The sequence below is a fragment of the Humulus lupulus genome, chromosome 1 (genome assembly GCF_963169125.1).
Source record: "Humulus lupulus chromosome 1, drHumLupu1.1, whole genome shotgun sequence".
NCBI lineage: Eukaryota > Viridiplantae > Streptophyta > Magnoliopsida > Rosales > Cannabaceae > Humulus > Humulus lupulus.
In genome coordinates, this window is record NC_084793.1 from 99,483,824 (window position 1) to 99,503,375 (window position 19,552).

The window sequence follows — 19,552 nt, forward strand, 5'->3', positions numbered from 1 at the left end:
GGACAGCCTATCAACAAGGGATCCCGACATATATGTCAAGTACAAGTTAGATGACCAAAATCGCTTGGAAAATCTTTTATGGGCTGATGGAGTGAGTAGAAGGGACTACATGCTATTTTGTGAGGTCATTGCATTCGACTAAACGTACAGGACCAACAAGTATAATAAGCAATTGACAATCGTTGTTGGCGTCAATCAACACTTTGAGACTTGTGTGTTTGGGTGCGTAGTGATAGTGGATGAGATAGAGGACACCTATTTTTGGTTCTTGAGGGTTTTTCTTGACTGCATGAGCAGCAAAAAGCCGGAAGTAGTGCTCACTGACAATGATGAAAGAATTGGATTTGCTGTCAACAAACTTTTAAGTGATTCTACTTATCGACTCTATGCATGGCATTTGGGAAACAATGCAACGAAGAACATTAAGATTCCTGAGTTCAACCAAGGCTTCTATGACTTAATATACACCTACTACACAAATGAAGAATTTGAAGAAAAATGGGTTGAGTTGTTGGCAATGTTTGGCCTTCAAGAGAATTCATGGTATCGTACTAAATACAACACATGAGAACAATGGTCAGAGACATACTTGAGAGGGGTGTTTTATGGAGGCATGTAGACAACTCAAAGATGTGAATCAATGAACAATCGACTGAAGAGATTTCTAAAAGCTAATTATTCATTGCGAGATTTTGTCGCACAGATTGACCTAGCCATCAACACGATGCGCAACAACAAAGCCTTAAATGACTACAAAAGCGTACACACCCTTCCTCATATTCCAGACAGTAAAAATAATTACTTGATACCGTATTACAAACAGGCCTCTAAAATATTCACACGAAAATATTTATTACAAAGTAGAACAAGAGCTTGTACAGGAGGCAGCATATTCAATTTCAGATAAGGAGAATCATGAGGACTACAACTTGTTCTCTTTCGTGAGATTCCAATGCGGTGAATCAAGGCATAGAGTTCATTACACTAGACTGACCAATGAGTTCAAATGTTCGTGTTTGTTATTTGAATCTGATGGCATTCCTTGCAGGCATATATGGTGTGCAATGAAAAGTCTTGACATACAAGTTATACCAGAGTCCGTAATCTTAACTCGTTGGTCGAAGGATGTTAAGATTTCTTCCAATATATCACTATCTCAACCCTCAGCTGACCGTCAAAAGATGATTCAAGATTCTAGGTAAAAACTAAATCTTTCTTCATTAATTATGAACTACATGTTAAGTACATTTTACCTTTTTATCTTCGTGTTGAAATACAGAATTTTATAATTGACCGCAGGTCTGGGGTACTCAATTCTTTAGCACAGTCATTGAGATTTTATGCATCACACAATGACACCACATTTCAAATGGCAAAGAATGAGCTCACAAAATTGATGACCATATTTAAAAAGGCTTACGAGCAGGGCCAAAGTACTGAAACAGGTACTGAAAAAACAACTAGAACGCATCATGATAATCCAAACATTGTACAAGATCCTATTAGGGTGAGGACGAAAGGCATGAGTACCCCAAACAATTCAAAAAGAAGACAAAATGATGGCGTACAAGGCGGTCAGCAATGCGCACTTTGCGGAGGTCGTGACCATAACAAGCGAACGTGTCACTTGAGGTTTGAAATGACCTTTACAACTCGGGTAGTAACATCATCTTACACAACGAATGACACAAACTTTCCAACTCTATCGACACAAGACTCCTTCCAATCTAGTTAGTATGACTTGCTTCAACCATTTGTCACCACTTTAGTTCATTTTCCTATTTCAAGTTTATGGATTTAGTTTGTATGTTGTTGACCAAAAATCCATGGACCATTATTCAGTTTTTTGAAATCCTTTTCTCAACAGATACATGCCACCCTTTCAATATTGGTATTTGTAATAGAGAGATAATTTGATTAAATTGTTTATAACAATCAAATTAAGGATACCACAAATTAATTAATTATAATATCATCTCCTCATATGACATGATTTGAGTATATTTCCTACCTATTAACAAATATTAAAGTGGTACAAAATTTACAATGTATAATAATAAGTCATAATATTAAATTGGTAAATTACTTGCTGAAGGTCCATATTCACCCAGTAAAGTAGTTCATTTGTTTTTAATATTAACATTACATATTTCACATCATCAACTTTGAGCTGAAAAACCTGCCAAGACACACAACACTGAGTTTAACTACAGGTACAAATCACATTTTTCACATCACTGGTAAGTCAAACTGAGTTTAACTAAACAAGTCCTATAGATTGAATGATATATCAATATATAACTCCTGGCTTCTAAGCCTACATTTTGGTCAGATGGGAAAAGAAAAAACAACAATGTATTATAGTTACTTTCACATTTGAAACTCACTTTCAGTAGATTTCAACAAATCCAAACCTCATAAACATTAAAGCACAAACAATGAAATAGATATTTCATTAAAGGCCTCACCACAATCGCATTCTTCACTTGAGAAGTCTCTAGAATCATCTGAAATGACACACCATGAACTTTGAGCTAAAAAACCTGCAAAAACACACAACACAACTAAAACATTAGACTCTTAACAGTCTTTACAAAACTTCTCAAGTTATCATTTAAAGCAAGCTTAAGGGCTCTATGATCCGAACCAAAGTAATCCTAGTGAAACAGAGTAGCATTGGGATAAGAATCACACAATTTTTCATTAACTATTCCCAATCAATCTGTTCAAAAGTTCTATTATTATTCCAAGTATATTTACAACCAACAAAAGGTAAAAGAAATAGATCAAACTTGTTAATAAAATCATTAAAGTCATGCATGGAAGTGGTAACAAAAGGATTAGAGCTAAATTTATTAGATGAACTAAAGTCATTCATGAAACGTAACATTATTATCCATGGTTACAAATAGTCTATATGATTCACAGTAAAAGATAACATAGACACATTAACATTGTTTTTCCACAAAAGCATAAGCCCTCCTCCTAGGTTCCTCCTTGGAACCTCAAAACCATTGTCAAAATTTAACACAGTTTTAAACCTATTTACAGACCATGTACAAAGCTTAGATTCTATTATAAATAAAAGAGTTGGATGATGTTCCTTGACAAAGAGGGATAGTTTCCAAAATGCTCGAGGGTTCCCCAATCCTCATGCATTCCAACTGATAAGTCTCATTTTTTTGGGCGGCTTTGCTGAGCAGGTCCTGCCTGATCATCTTCTGAGGGGCCTGAGTCTGCTACATCTTCATGTGACATGCCACGAGCACACCTAAGAGTGTAGCAGATATTTCCTCCAATAGTGATATTTTGCTGAGTGAAGAGAGGCCTCTTGAGGCCATGAACATCTTAGGTCTGGACAATATGGCTGAGGGGTTGTGGCATTGTTGATACTATTCCTAAGAGGACTAGGAGTTGTTTCAATGCTAGGGCTACAGGCTGAGTCCTGAAAAATAGGACTAAGGGGTGTGGTGACAACAGGAGCTTCCTGAGGGGGTGTTAGGATTTATGGGGGACGGAACCATAACAGATGGGCCTAGTGGGGTTCTAAAAGTAGTGGTATGTGGGGGATCATTTATTGGGATGTGATATGTTGTTGAGAAGGGTGAGTAACAATGTATTGGAGAATGAAATCCTGAGTGTTAGTCATGAGCTGGGAAGTGGTGGAAGGACCCTAAACATACATGGGTGGAAGGACCCTGAACATACATGGGTGGAAGTGGAGGCAGTGTGTGAATGGTGTTGGAAGGGACTTCCTCATATATATATGGGAAAGTGACTATTGTGGGGGGGGAGGTGACTGAGGTAGTGGGGGCTATGATTAGGACATGAAAAACAACATGTTTGTAAAGAGACGAAACGGAGGCCCTAAGGTTAGATGTGTAAGGAAAATTGGGAGCATTGAGGGACTCATCAAATTTTTAAAGATATTTGAGACAGTAGGAGTATGTCTAATCTAGCAAGCCACAATAATAACAGAAATTAGGCAACCTCTCATATTTAAATTCCAGTTTTTTCACTCCTTGGAGAGTAGTAACAGTAACAGACATACTTCTTTTCACAAGTTTGTGAACATCAACCAAAATCCTGAGTCTAAGGAAAGGTCCAAATATTTCTTTCATGGTAGGTTGATCTACTGTGATGAGGTCTCCAATAAATGTACTAATAAGTTGAGCCAACTCAAGGGAGCGTTTTCCAAAGGGGATATTGTAAACTTGGACCCAGAACGGGGTGATGTAGATGATTGGGGTCAGGAATGGTGACATTATCTGGGTGGCCAAGGACTATGATACTTTGGTCAAAATGTCAGGGTTGGCCATCTAGCACACGTTGCCTATCTCCCTCACAACCAAATTGGGATAAGAAGATGCTAGAAGCATGATCAGTTATAGCAGTAGGAAAACAAGTTGGCTAGACATTGATGAGGCAATTTTTCATGGCCTCTTTCCTAAAAGGTCGTGAAGTAAAGAGGCGAAAGACAAGATAAAAGAGGTCATCGGAAGCAGTTCTAGTAGGGTTCTCAACTAGGGCATGAACGATCTCTTCCTCTTGCTCAAGGGTTAAGGAATGTGTTAAGTTAGTGAGAAAATTTTCAAAATCTGAGGTCCCAAACATCAAGATCAAGCAGTAATGGTGAAATTTCAATCCAGAAAAATAGAGGCAGTGTTTAAACAAGTAGACAAATAGCGATTTCAATGAGAACCAAAAAACACGGATGGATGGGTTAGAGACATACCTGAAGTCAACACATAAATTTGAAGATTGGAAGTATAGCAACTCGATTGCAAATCCGTAGACTAAGCAAAGATCGAGATTTTCTAGGAGAGAGAAAGAGAGAGACAGAGAAGACAAGGAGAAATTTCATAACAATTTATGTGAGTAGCGTCTGATGAAGTGAAGTTAATGAGTGAGAGGTAGTCAGACACGCAACTGGAGTAATAATCACATTTAATGTGGATATAACTCATTACTTAATTTACTTATATTGTTATGTATAATTACCAGTATATTACTTGCTGAATGTCCATATTACCAGTATATTACTTGCTGAAGGTCCATATTCACCTAGTAAAGTAGTTCATTTGTTTTTTAATATCTATATTACAAGTTTATCCCTACACATATAACATGAATTGACTAAACTGCCCACCTATTAACTAATATAATATTTTGGCGCCACCACAGTCAGTAATTAAAACAGACTATAACAGGTAACATTCATCAAGAAAGTACATTTGAGTTTACCTATAGTACAAATGTCATAAAAAGAACCATTAATTTAATATATCACACCATTTATTTAATATATTACACAGATACACATTATATTACTTTATTGTTATTATATGCGGGACCGGTCTCGGAAAGGGGTGGATGCGTGATTGCATCCATCACCTATATATATATGTGTGAAATTTTTTAAACAACCGTGTGAAGTGCGGTTCTATTGCCTAGTACTTATATAAAGCTAAGCTTAAAAGAGGTGAGGTGGCAACTTATATGAGCTTTATTTCCTATTCTTTGTATTCTCAATTTTTCTTAGTTATTTAGCTTTTTTATTAATTTTTTATCATGTAATAATAATATTTCTCAATTTCCTCATTAATGTAGTTTTCAATTAAATTTTTACCATTTAATAATAATGATATAACAAGGAACTTCCTAATCGCTCCTTCCTTTTCTCTTTGGGATTTCTACAATCAATTTCTAATTTTTTTACTCATCTTTTCAGTTTTAGGTGAATTTATATCAAAACTGTTTTTTAAGTAATGAAACATACAAATTGGATTATCAAATAAACTACCTTTTCATCTTCCAATTATTAAAACAACCACTTAACAATACAATAAATTTCAATACAAATCAAATAAAGTACCTTTTCATCTTTCAATTATTAAAATAACTACGTAACAATGCAAAAAAAAATCAATACGGACAAGGGAGACATATACATCGTACAAAAACTGCAAATAATAGTTTTTTTAAAAAAATAAAAAAATAAACTACAAATACACTTAATAATTATCAAATTAATTGTAGATGTGTATACATGAGGTTAAGAGTATATAAATCATGGATAGCACCAGTGACAATGATAGAAAAATGAAGAATAAAGACAAAGAAAGCTGAGAAGAAAAATGCTAAAGCTTTGAGTTACGATCAAGGAATTCATCTAAATTATATTAATATTTACACAAGGGTTATGGAACTGCCATTGTGTGTGCTTCCTTGCTAAGGAAGAAGAACGAAATGTTGCAGCATCATGATATTAATATTTATGATATAGTCTCACTTTTCTAAATGATTTATGATATATGTAAATAGTTTTCTGTTTTTTTGTGAAAAACAAAAGAACCATTCGATTTACACATTACCTCTTACATGAAAACACGAAAAACATGGTAAGTGCTCTTGTCCTTTTTGTATTGGATACATCTAGCCAAAATCACATGCATACTATAATTTTTATTGGATTTTAATTTTATTTTTAAAGTTTATTTAGTATTAAAAAAAACATTAATATTTCATTATTTTAACGAACTTCTAAGAAAATAATTATGTTTTTTTTTTTATATTTATGGTTTTATTTTTATCCTAAAATACAAAGTTAATTTTCAAAAATATTTTTTTTAAAAAAAAGGCATTTAAACATACGATCTCTTAAATATATACAAAGATATAGTATTTTTCTATTTTTAATATTTACAACAAAAACATATCATTTTGTGAATAATTGCTATAAAAATATGTTGTTTTTCTTTTCTTTTTTTAAACCACCTAGTTTTGCAAAAATAAAATAATTTTTTACTATCATTAGAGAATATAAACCAAATGTATATGTATGATATTTAATATAAACATTACTAAAAATATAGGCTTTTACTTCGTTTTTTACACATAGATTTTAAAAAAACTGAAGTAAAAGTCTTTCAATGAGTTTTATTTCGCTTTTGGAAATGGTAGTAAAAGCCCAAATATAGTGTGCAAACCAAACGTGGCCCTGAAGGCTTTTACTTCGATTCTTATATAAAAACCGAAGTAGAAATGGTACTTTCTACTTCGGTTTTTATATAAGAACCGAAGTAAAAGAATTTTAATACCCTTAAAATATAGCTCTCGTGCCTCATTCGTCTCTCTGAAGCAAAAATCTCAAACGCCAAACCCAGAAAACATCCATTGTTGTCGTACTCTCACGAGGGCTTCACTAAATATACCATTTTTTATGTTTTTTTTACCATTTAAAACCACTTTTCTTACTTAAAAATAGAAATACTAGTTCCATTTTTATTTTTGAGGGAGAAAATAAAGACTTTGGGTATGGGTATTTTTAGGGTTCGAAAATGGGTATTGTTATTGGAGTCTGACTGGTTTTCTTACATTAAAATATGTTATTGAGCTTCAAAAAATGTATGAATCACTAAATCTTTGTTTGCATGATTTTTTTTTTTCTATATTTTTTTCATATTTTTTTCTTATAGATATAATGTGTTTATTATATATAGGTTTTAGAGTTGCTAATATTGATTTAGAGGTTATTTTGAGCATCAAAGAAGGTTTGTTACCTTAAAACTTTGTTTGTGTTAATTTTTTTTATATTATTCCGAATTTAATACTTATTTTTTAGTATATTTGTATTATATATTTTTATTTATTTTGTTATTTTATATAATTTTATTAATTATATATATATTAGTAAAATTTAAAATTTGTTGTGACTTGCTATTTAAATTTCTAAACATAGCTTCAATAGGTAATGTTGTTGCCAATGTTAAAACTTGAAATGTTTGGATTATTAGTGACATTTATTTTTTATTTTCTATAACTAGCTAGCTTGATATGTTGTTTGATGATTATGTAACTAGTTTAATTAATTATGTAATTGATTTTTATTTGTTTTTGCTAAAGCTTTTTAGTAGGGTTGTAGATTTAGTTGCCAATTTGGTATTGATTTTGGTGACTTCAAGAGTAATATTGGAGATGAGTAATCTTTAAATTTTATTTACTACTATTGTAATATTTATTTATAAAATTAGAGTTAAATCATGCATGTTTTACTTTAGTGAAGTAGATTATGAGAAATTTGTTGTTGGCGGTGATATAATGATGGAATTATATGTGTTGATTTTGTGTTGAATTTATATATAATTATAAAATTTGGATATGCTACAAAAACAAAGGAAACTTTGCCAATTTTTTTATAGATTTTATTAATTATTTTCCTTTTTCAATTCGTATACTATGTCGAGATATTTCGTGTGTTATTTACATGTTTTTAAATTTTTAGAGATGTTAAAATGCAGTTATTATGCTGCCGAAATTTTGTTAGACTTAGGAAAATTTAATAATTAAACTTCAATTATGTTGGATGTCCTAGAAAAAAGAACTAGGAGTGGAAGATGTAGAGGGATATGAAATTTGGATAAGAGCGCGAGAAACGAAGAAGACTCTTGTCGAAGATAATTTGGACAAAAAAATTGAAGAAAGAGTTATAAGTGTTTTAAAGCAAAGTAGGAAATTTGTTTAAGTGTTGTTACAAGTTACTAATTTAATCTATCATTTGTTTGTTTCGTAGAATGAACTAAATGACAAAGTTACTAGTAGCCAAATTGTCTCCAAGGGTCGGGAGGACATCTTGCTAATCCAACAAGAATAGTTAAGCCGATTGATGACTTAAATTTATTAGTAAAACTATTTTGTTTATACATACATTTAGTTTTATGTAAATGTATATATAAATGTTTAGGCTATTTTACTTAATTATAATTATGTGAATGTACATATGAATGATTAGGTTATTCTACTTAACAATTATGTGAATGTATAAATATTTAATTTTATAAGAATTTTAATTCTAAGTGTATAAATTTTGTGATTTTTATTTCTGTTATAAATTAAATGAAAATAAACAAATTCCAATTGTAAAAATATGTATAACTATAAATTCATATAATTAGACTATTTAAAAAAAATTAGGGCAATATATATATAAATAGAATTGGGTCATTTAAAAATAATTATAAATAATTATTAAAAAGGGGTGGGGGACTTTCTACTTCGGTTATTATGTAAAAACCGAAGTAGAAAGTGCCCAGCAAGGAAGCATACCCCACTTTCTTCTTCGAATTTTACATAATAACTGAAGTAGAATCCTCACTTTCTACTTCAGTTTTTACATAATAAGCGAAGTAGAAAGCCTATTTTTCACTTCGGTTTTTAACTACTTTTTACTTTGCTCCGAACTACAGTAGTTGCGAATTTTAGCGAAAACCGAAGTAAATTCAGCTTAAAAACCAAAGTAAAAACTCTTTTTTCTTGTTGTGAAAGAAAAATTATTGTACTATTTTCTATGAACAATGTTATAAAATAATATTGCAGTAAACAATATTGAATTGTGCAATACAAACTACTATTTTCCTAAATTACAGTGGATATTTGAAAGAGGAAAACATTTTTATGTATCTATATTATATAACAATATACATTTATATATATATATGCGGGCATTTTTTATGGCTACTACTCAATGAATGATTATTTTAATATTAATCATTAGATTAAGATCAATGATCTACATTTATAATTGTTAATTAGTATTTTTAAAAATAAATTTTGACTTTTTCAAACTTTTAGAAGAGATATATGATGACATGACGGTACCATATTTATTAATTAAAGAATAAAAAAAAGTTTATTTAATATTCATTCTCCATTACTTCTTCATTCTTGATTCATTTATTTTATCCATTCTATGAGAAAAAAAAATCATTTCGGAATTAATGGGAATACTTAATGTGACAATTATCTTTCCAATTAATGTTTATTGCCTAATTAATCTAAAAAAATTGAAATTATTAATTTATATATTTTATTTATTTATTTTCATCATCATTATAATCATTCTTCATTAAAAACTTGTTTAGTAATTTATGGTAATCATCCATAGATAATAACTTTTAGAAATCTTCCTTTTATATATAATAGGTAGAAGCACGTATAATGTAAGTTTGCTTAGTTTTAAAGTTGTAAAAACTATATATAATATATAATAGAATGAATTATAGTTCTATAATATATATAAATATTTATATCAATAATTTTTATATATATGACATCCAAACACAACGTTAACATATATATTTACATGGCTATATGACATATATATAAAATACAATAATATTTAAAAAGAAATTACTAATAATATACATACATAAATTATTTTTAGTTTATAATATATCTTACAATGTTCTTTGGTGAATTCGATAAAGAAAAATAACTTCAATCACTTGATAAAAAACAAACTATCACACAAATTTATAAAATAAAAAATTGATATGTATGTCTTTATTATTTTTAAATAAATATGATTTAATTATTTAAATAATCATAAATATCTTAAAAATATATATATATTTTTTTAGTTTATGTTTGTTATAGTTTATGAATTTGGCAGCTACAACAAAAAATTATATACTATATGTTTAATATAATATTATGTTTAAATTTAATTAAAGTTTACTTAAGTTATAAAATATATGGTTTTATTAAAATATTAAAAAAATATATTATTTTAATTAATTTATTTATTTATTTAATTTTATTTAAATTTAAGTTATGTTTACAATCTACCATTAAATATAAAAATATTCTGTTAAATATAAGAATATTCCGTTAAAGTTAATTGAAAAAAATAAAAATCTCTTAAAACTAATAATTTATGTTATCTACACACTTATTATATAGAATATTGTTGACGCCGTATTTCGTCAACTTAAAATGTAGAGCACGTAAACAGTAAAGAGCTATGACAAGAATAACACAATAAAACAAGGAGATTTTTTTACGTGGTTCAGCAGTTAACTCTGCCTAGTCCACGAGTCTTTGTTATTAGAACTTAGGAAATTTCTGGAAATTCTTCAGGAATGAATTATCTAGAGGTTCTCTCAAGATCCCAAAATTTCGGTCCCTTACCATGATACATGACCTCTCTATTTATAGGGGAGATCTCAGAATACTATCCCACACTTTTCGAGAAGTTATTCTGTATATTAATAAATTTAATGGCTTTAAAGCCTGTAACTCCTATATATAAGGAAACGTCCCCTGAAGACCAGGGGGCATATAAACGACTAGTTAATATCCATTTATTGCAGGGAAGTTACAACAATAAATATATCTTGAATGCATGGACTGCGTCTCCTCAAGTAACCTATAAAGCAGTTCGAGATCAGCAATCAGCATCATGCCAGTCTAAGTCTCTGAGTAAATTACGAGTTGCCTTATTTTCCCAAAACCAACTCGGAGTGGGTAAATACCACCGAGACCGCCTTACTCCGAGCTCACACTTATGCCAAGCTCGGTCCGCTTGATCCGAGGCTGCCCGACAATGGATATACTCCGAGTGTTCTGTTTTTCGAGCTTATAAGGATTTCGAGGCTACCCCTCTTCGAGGTTGCCACCTGCTTTGAAGATTCGACATCTAGATTACGAACATGTATTTTAGCTGTCGCGAATTCACACATGACGGATCCAGCTTTCGAGGTCACAACCTCAAGTCTCGAAATCTGGGTGTAACATTTTTCCCCGTCAAAAGTATTTGTTCGAATCCTATGAGAAGGAAACTTTTGAACTACTTTCTTCGGGAACCACACCGTCACACATACTCGAGTATGGACACGCCTCAGTTGAGTATTGCTTATTCAAGGTACTCGAGTACCTTGGAAACCTGCCCACGATCATTCGCCTGCCACCTTTATGGCACCATCTTGTCACTTATCCCTGGCCGTCGGATTTGATACGGAATCTAGCCAATGGCTCAGATTAATCCCTCTTTTACAATTTCTGATAGTCTATATATAAGACTCCAGTCATCTTCCTCCTTTCATTTTTATGTTTATCAGAGGAAAAAAGGAGAGAAAACTAGAGGCAAGCCCAGAAAGTATTTCCTTTTACATGTTCTCTCAGCCAAAGAAACAAAGGACCAGTAGCTTGTTCGAGACCGTGAGACTATACCTACAGCCTCTTCTTCAATCATCTATTTCTCTGTAACCACCATCTTCAGTGCATAAGTATCTAATCTTGGCTTTATATATATTTTCTTTTTTCTTTATGTCAGTTTCTGCCTTTGTTGCTTTTTAATTTCTGGGAATATGCTGGTTCATTCTTTAATTTGATGTACTAGGATGCTTTGATCGATAGATATTAGGTTTAGGCTCCCACATTACTGGTTCTAAATCCAGTTCATATGTAAGAAGACCAAAATATGGTCTTTTTTCTGGGTTTTCAAATTTCGTAAGACGTATCTTGCATACTAAGATATCGAGTACAAAATATTGGTTTTAAAGAATGCACGATACTCAAAAATACCATTTTTGAATAACCGCCACCCTTTTTTCCCTGATATTTCAAGATTTTCAAAAATTAAATCCACTTCCCTCCCTTTTTCGTGAAATACTCGTCGTGACACTAATCGGGTCCCCAGGATCGAACTCATCTCGTATCCAAGCATTTTCGAGCTAGATCCACCAAGTTCATTATTCTTGATTCCTTGCATGCATGGCCCTCACCATTTTTTCTTTCTTGCTAGATGTCACAGAATCTGGAAAGACGGTGGGGGTCGTTGCTTGCCATCCCGTATTCGCCAAAAACTCCTAGCCCAGAGTCGTTGTTTGCCCGGAACCAGCGTCTGATTCGCGAACACGAGCTGAGGTGTGAGCAAGAGGACACTCGAGATCACTTCCGACGTCAAATAGACGAGGTTGAGGAAGGAAAAAGGAAGAGACTAAGGGTCGCCCTTCATCCAGACCTTGACACCGAGCCTAGACCAATTCCCCTCGACCCTAAACTTAGAGTGACTATTGCCTTCAAACCAGGTGACCTACAGTTTTCACTGATGGGGGAGCCCTCTACCTCACAGCCAAGGAGGGAATTTTTTGAGGTCGAGCATTATTGGATCTCGGTTACGTCGCTAGGCCAGATAATCGATATCCTGGCCTTTCATGGTGTAGGACTATCAGGCTCGCTAAGGTGTCAAGCACCGACCTCCCACAAGCGAAGCTGCCGCACTCCAAGAGATGGAAATCCTGACAGCAAGCTGAGATACGCGGCTTGGAGCCAGGAGCAGTACTGCCTTTGAAGTCTTTCTTCAAAGACTTCACAGACTTTGTTGGGTTGGCCCCCTTCCATCTCAACACAAATTCTTACAAGGTTGTGTCTGCCCTGAGGTCGCTATACCACGAGCTGAAGTGGGAAGGACCATCGCCAGAGGAGATTTTGTATCTCTTCTGTTTAAAAAGCAATCCCTCCAGAGCTCGGGGAGGAGATGGCTTCTATTATCTCTCAAGCTACCCCAAGGAGAAAAATATGTTCGAGGATCTTCCCAATCATCCTCCTGACTTCAAGAAGGCCTTCTTCTGGACAGATGGCCTAGCTCCGTCTCGACACTACTCGTTCAGACGGATTCGTAAGTATCTCAACCTCCTTCTTTTCTGTGCTCGAACTTTTGTTTATAGGCCCGTACTTAGTTGAAATGCGTTTGATTTTCCAGCCAACTATCATCGCCCTGCTCCCACTGATGAGATGAAGGAGCATATAGAGACTCTGCTCCAACTCCCTTACGGCAGGAGATCCCTCTCATATCTTTTGCACAAAGACAAGCTCTGAGCTTGCGGGCTCTTGGGAAAGGATGAGTCCACCTCGGATTGGTCCAATAAAAAAATATGATCACTGTGAGCTCGTACCTCTGCCAACGGGCATCCTCCCCCCAAGGAGAAAGGTGAGGCCTCCGCCTCCAGTTCGCCGAAGGAGTTCGCAATCAGGGAACGAGGCCAACGACGAGGCCTCAAGCTCGAGCTCGGATGAGCAAGGTACAATCATCCTAAGCTCGAAAATGTGGTCCCCCTCCCTATTAAAGCATAAACCCGATAGGTAAGTACTGTGTGAGGATGATAAAAACCATTTTTATGTATGGTCTTGGGTAGATGAATGGGTTCATAGGTTCGATAGCTGGCTCGGGAAATACGACATCATGTATAGCCTGAACGAGGTATAGAACGGAATAGCCGTCCAATATGGGACCAATGACTATAGGGACCTTTCGAGGTTGACGTCCACCTATAGGGAAGGTACTCCCCCCGCCTCTTCTAAAGATGGGGATTTTCGTGGTCATCGAGCTCAAGATCGGGGGAGAGTTCCAGTTAGGTTTTTCTCCACTTGTCTTTTTATCCTTTGTCTGTTAGCACCATTCTAAATCTTAATTGTTATTATGCAGGTGCCATGGATTCCAACCTTGATTTCGTGCTCACTAGTGGTGAAGGGGCTCAAAAAAGTAAGCGCCCGCGAGGCCCGTGGAGGTCGGACCGACCCTCCAAGGTCCTCAAGCGAACTGAGAAGACTCCACCAGCTTCAACTACTGCGAGCACAGCCGAAGACCCGACTGCCCAGCTCGACGCACCCATCTCGGCTGCTTCTGCCGCGCTTCCTCTGGCCACAATTCATCGGTCCGAACTCATGTTGATGAGTTCGTGATTAACAATGTCGCCGGGGCCCACGGAGCTGTAATTGGCTCGGATATCCTGACTTGTGTGGGTCAGAGCCTTACGGGTTTCGACGCTTAGCACTAGGAGTTCATGAATAAAGCTCGGGACTGCAATACTCTTTATGATAAGAGTATTGAACTTACTGTCGCGGTAAATTTTCACAACTTACTTTTAATTGCTTATGTGCCTTGGCATATGTTCTAATTCAATCTCTTTGTGTTTCAGGCTCTTGTTGTCTCAGCTCAGATTAATTATAAGCTGACCAATGAGGTGCACTCGAGCATGTCTTTAGCCCAAGAGTCGAAGGATCTTCAGCTTAAGACGGCTGATGAGCTCAAGGCTGCAAAGACAGAGGTCGATGCTAAGACAGCCGAGCTTGAAAAGGCGAATGCTCGGCTTGCGGAGCTGGAGAAGGCCAATGCCAAGCTTGAGGAAGAGAAGGCCACCACATTCGAGATAATAGAGAATGAAAAGGATTGTCTCCTCGCCGAGTTTAAAGAGAAGAAGGACAAGGCGATTGATCTGGCCATGTATAGGATCTGGGCCAGCAACACCGACCTCGACACCAGCTTCCTTGGCTCTTTTGAGCCAGGGTTCGTGGCCAAATGGCATGCTCGGCTTGAAGCGGAGGAGGCTGCTCGGGAAGCTCAGAAGGGTAGTCATGCTATTCATCCTGGAGAGTCTAGTGCTGCTGGTGCTGAGAAGGCTAAGGAGACTGCTCCTTCATAAATCTTTCCTCGGGGCTACGTCCCTTTATTTTTGTAATTGTTTTAATTTATGCCCGTAGGGCTGATACAATTTCTCTTTCTTTTTGACTTTCTTTTAATATATATGCTTTACATTTCTCGGTTTGAAATATTTTGCACATTTTATATTAAAGAATCGTATATGCTTGTTTATTCACACAAACATAGTTTGGATTTAGGCTCGAAGTTCAATGCATTCATGCACAATTTGCTCGAATTATCCGCTTCCGATCTCGTTATTTGTCAAGGTCGGATATTACTTTAACCATGAACCCGAAAGTACTTGTATGGTGTGTAATGCAAATGGTTTAGTTATATCTTACTTTTCAGTTACTTTTTCTTGTCCTCGGTTGTCTCTCCGAGGTTATGAGTTCGAAACTATTGTTTTATAAGATACTCCAGCCTCGATCTCGACTTAACTCGAAGTGGGTTTATGCTCCAACTTACTGTCGATTATTTTTAGCTGGTTTGCTCCAAACCTATTAAGGTCGTGTTTGGTTTGTAATCCATACACTGATATTTTTAATCTAGTTCGCATATTTGGTTATATCCAAACATTTTTATCTTTTTATAATTTGGTTATGTCCAAACTTTCTTAGCTCACGCATTTGGTTACGTCCAAACACTTATATGTTTTTGATAGTTTGGTTATATCCAAACTATCTTAGCTCGCGTATTTGGTTATCTCCAAACACTTGCATGTATTTCGTATATGTTATTTTATTTTTCAAGCTGATGGTATATATACCAATGATGCCCCCTTAATATCCTATGAATGTGACCATAGGTTATTAGATTAAGAGAGATTGAAAAAATAAATCATATTAGACGAAATAAATCTTTATTTGACAAAATCCAAAAGTAGACAAAACAGTACAAATAAACAAGCATGGTTACAGGCAACATTCTTCCTACACTATTGATAGTAAGGTCGTAGATGTTCGCCATTCCATGCTCGTGGTACTCGACTCCCATCCAATCTCGCCAACTTGTAAACACCGGGTCGAATGACTGACTCTATCTGGTAGAGTCCTTCCCAATTTGGCCCGAGCACGCCAGCTGCTGGATCTCGCATTGCCAAGAATACACGCCTTAGCACTAAATCTCCCACATCGAATTTTTGATCCCGAACCCTCTTGTTGAAGTACCTAGTATTTTTAGCTAAGCTTCATTTCTTCGTTCTTCGATCAGGTCAAGAGTTTCTTCGAGCTGGGTGTGGTTCGAGGCTTGATCGTAAGAAAGGGCTCGAATTGTGGGAATTTCGACCTCAACTGGCAACATAGCTTCGCAACCGTACGCCAAAGAGAACGTGGTATCTCCCGTCGATGTTCGGGCCGTAGTCCTATATCCCCATAGGACTTGGGGAAATTCTTCGGGCCATCGTCCTTTTGCTTCTTCCAACTTTTTCTTCAGCGAACTTTTTAGAGTTTTGTTTACAGCTTCGACCTGGCCATTCTCCTGGGGATGGGCTACTGACGAAAAACTCTTTATTATTCCATTTTTTTCGCAAAAGTTGGTGAACAGATCGCTGTCGAACTGGGTTACGTTGTCGGATACAATTTTCCCTGGCATCCCATATCAACATACGATGTTCTTCACTACAAAGTCAAGGACTTTTTTGGAGGTTATAGTTGCTAACGGTTTTGCTTCTGTCTACTTCGTTAAGTAGTCAACGGCAACTACTGCGTACTTCACTCCACCATTGCCAGTTGGGAGAGAGCCTATGAGGTCGATTCCCCATACCGCAAATGTCCATGGGGAGGTCATCATAGTCAGCTCAGACGGTGGAGCTCGAGGAATTGTGGTGAATCGCTGGCACTTATCACACTTCTTTACGTACTCAAAAGAATCCGACTTGACGATAGGCTAGAAATAACCTTGGCGTATGATTTTCTTGGACAGGCTATGCCCCCCAGTATGGTCTCCACAGAACCCTTCGTGAATTTCTTCAATGATTTTCTTGGCTTCGGGTGGAGTCACACACCGAAGTAATGGCATGGAATATCCTCTTCTATACAGCCTTCCATCCATAATGGTGTAACGGGGGACTTGATACATCAACTTTCGAGCCTGGTTCCGATCTTTTGGAAGGACGTCGGTCTCAAGATATTCGACTATCGAAGTCATCCAGGTAGGCTCGGAATCAATCATACACACGTCTTCCTGCTTTGGCTCGTTAATACTAGGTGCCGAGAGATGTTCAATTGGTACGACATTTAGCTCATCATTCTCGGTGGAAGTAGTGAGCCGAGCTAAGGCATCTGCATTCGAGTTTTGTTCTCGGGGGACCTGTTCGATCGTGTAAAACTCGAAATGTTCCAATGCTAACCTTGCCTTTTCTAAGTAAGCTGCCATTTTCGTGCCACGAGCCTGGTATTCTCCCAAAATTTGGTTAACCACTAGCTGGGAGTCGCTGTAACAATGTATTGCTTTAGCATTGAGCTCCTTGGCTATACGAAGTCCCGCCAGTAAAGCCTCGTATTCGGCCTCATTATTTGATGCGTTGAAGTCAAATCTCAAGGAAGAAAGAAATCTGCTTCCTGCAGGAGTGATCAAAATTATTCCTGCCCCCGATCCATTTTCATTAGATGACCCATCAACGTAAAGTTTCCATAGCTTGTGGGCCGGGGTTATAACTTCATCGTTGGTCATGCCAGTACATTCCACTATAAAGTCTGCCAAGGCTTGTGCCCTAATGGTCATCCTTGGATGGTAGGTGATCTCGAATTTCCTGAGCTAAACTGCCCATTTAAGAAGTCGACCTGAAGCGTTTGGCTTAGACAAGACTTGTCTTAGTGGTTGATCAGATAGTACATGGATGGGGTGCGCTTGAAAGTAGGGTCGAAGTTTCCGAGATGAATGAATTAAGCTGAGAGCTAGCTTTTCCATCAAGGGGTATCTCGACTCTGCCCCCAGTAACCTTTTACTGACGTAATATACGGGCCTTTGCACCTTTTCTTCCTCTCGTACGAGCACTTCACTTATGGCGTGCTCGGTAGTGGCAAGATATAAATACAACACTTCTCCCGTAATAGGTTTTGATAAGATAAGGGGGTTATGCGAGGTGTTTTTTAAGCTCCTGGAAGGCCAACTCGCATTCTTCCATCCATTCAAATTTCTTGCCTCCCCTCAACAGATTGAAAAACGGAAGACAACGGTCTGTAGATTTCGAGATAAACCTACTTAGTGCCGCCATTCTGCCGGTCAAACTCTAGACATCTTTATGTTTTCGAGGTGAGGGCATATCGATCAGGGCCTATATCTTGTCTGGGTTAGCTTCTATTCCTCGAGCGTTTACAATGAAACCCAGGAATTTTCCTAGAGATACCCCAAAGGAGCATTTCTGAGGGTTATACTTCCGGAGCACGGCAAAGCATTCTTCAAGATCATCAACATGGTTATCGTTAAGTTGGGACTTGACTAACATGTCGTCAACATAAACTTCCATGTTGTTCCCTATTTGCTCCAAGAACATCATGTTCACAAGCCGCTGGTATGTGGCCCCAGCATTTTTGAGCCCGAATGGCATGACGTTATAACAATATAGTCCTTTGTCCATTATGAAGCTCGTATGTTCCTGGTCAGGGGCATGCATGGTAATCTGGTTATATCCAGAATAGGCATCCATGAATGACATCAGTCCATGCCCTGTCGTGGCATCCACGAGCTGGTCAATCTGCGGTAAGGGAAAGCAGTCCTTTGGACAGGCCTTGTTGAGGTCCGAATAGTCAATAAAGGTTCGCCACGTCCCATTAGGTTTCGGGACCAGTACTGGATTGGCTACCCAATTGGGGTAAAAAGCATCCCTAATGAATCGATTTGCTTTTAACCTATCGACTTCCTCTTTCAGTGCCTTTTTTCTATCGTCGTCCAGTTGTCTTCGCTTTTGTTGCTTCGGTGGGAAGCTTTTATCGATATTTAGCGCATGGCTCACAATATTTGGACTTATTCCTACCATGTCCGAATGTGACCACGCGAAGACATCCTGGTTTCTCTTCAAAAAGCAAATTAATTGCTATTTAGTTTCTTCGCGTAGATGTTTCCCGACCTTTACCGTTCTCGAGGGATCTGACTCTTCGAGCCTGACATCCTCGAGCTCTTCTAATGGTTCGAGATCAGCTCTTTCCTCCACTCTTGGGTCGATCTCTTCATCTGTCTCCAAGACCGTCCTGTCCTTATTCTGGATAACGACGAGTGCTTGTTCGCTCGCTTGTTTCTTTCCTCTTACGGAAATGCTATAGCATTCCCTTCCGGCTAACTGGTCTCCCTTTA

At 36.4% G+C, this 19,552-nt stretch overlaps 1 protein-coding gene across 1 annotated transcript in view; it reads left to right on the forward strand.

Annotated features, from left to right (window-relative positions):
* The first annotated feature begins 289 nt into the window (after positions 1–289).
* Positions 290–19,552, forward strand: part of LOC133818778 (uncharacterized) — a 38,824-nt gene continuing 19,561 nt past the window's right edge. The window contains exons 1-6 of the mRNA XM_062251828.1: positions 290–543; positions 824–967; positions 1,049–1,198; positions 1,300–1,507; positions 14,267–14,323; positions 14,760–15,064. Of these exons, the coding sequence (XP_062107812.1) occupies positions 290–543; positions 824–967; positions 1,049–1,198; positions 1,300–1,507; positions 14,267–14,323; positions 14,760–15,064 (1,118 nt within the window). The remainder of the gene's footprint in view (positions 544–823; positions 968–1,048; positions 1,199–1,299; positions 1,508–14,266; positions 14,324–14,759; positions 15,065–19,552) is intronic.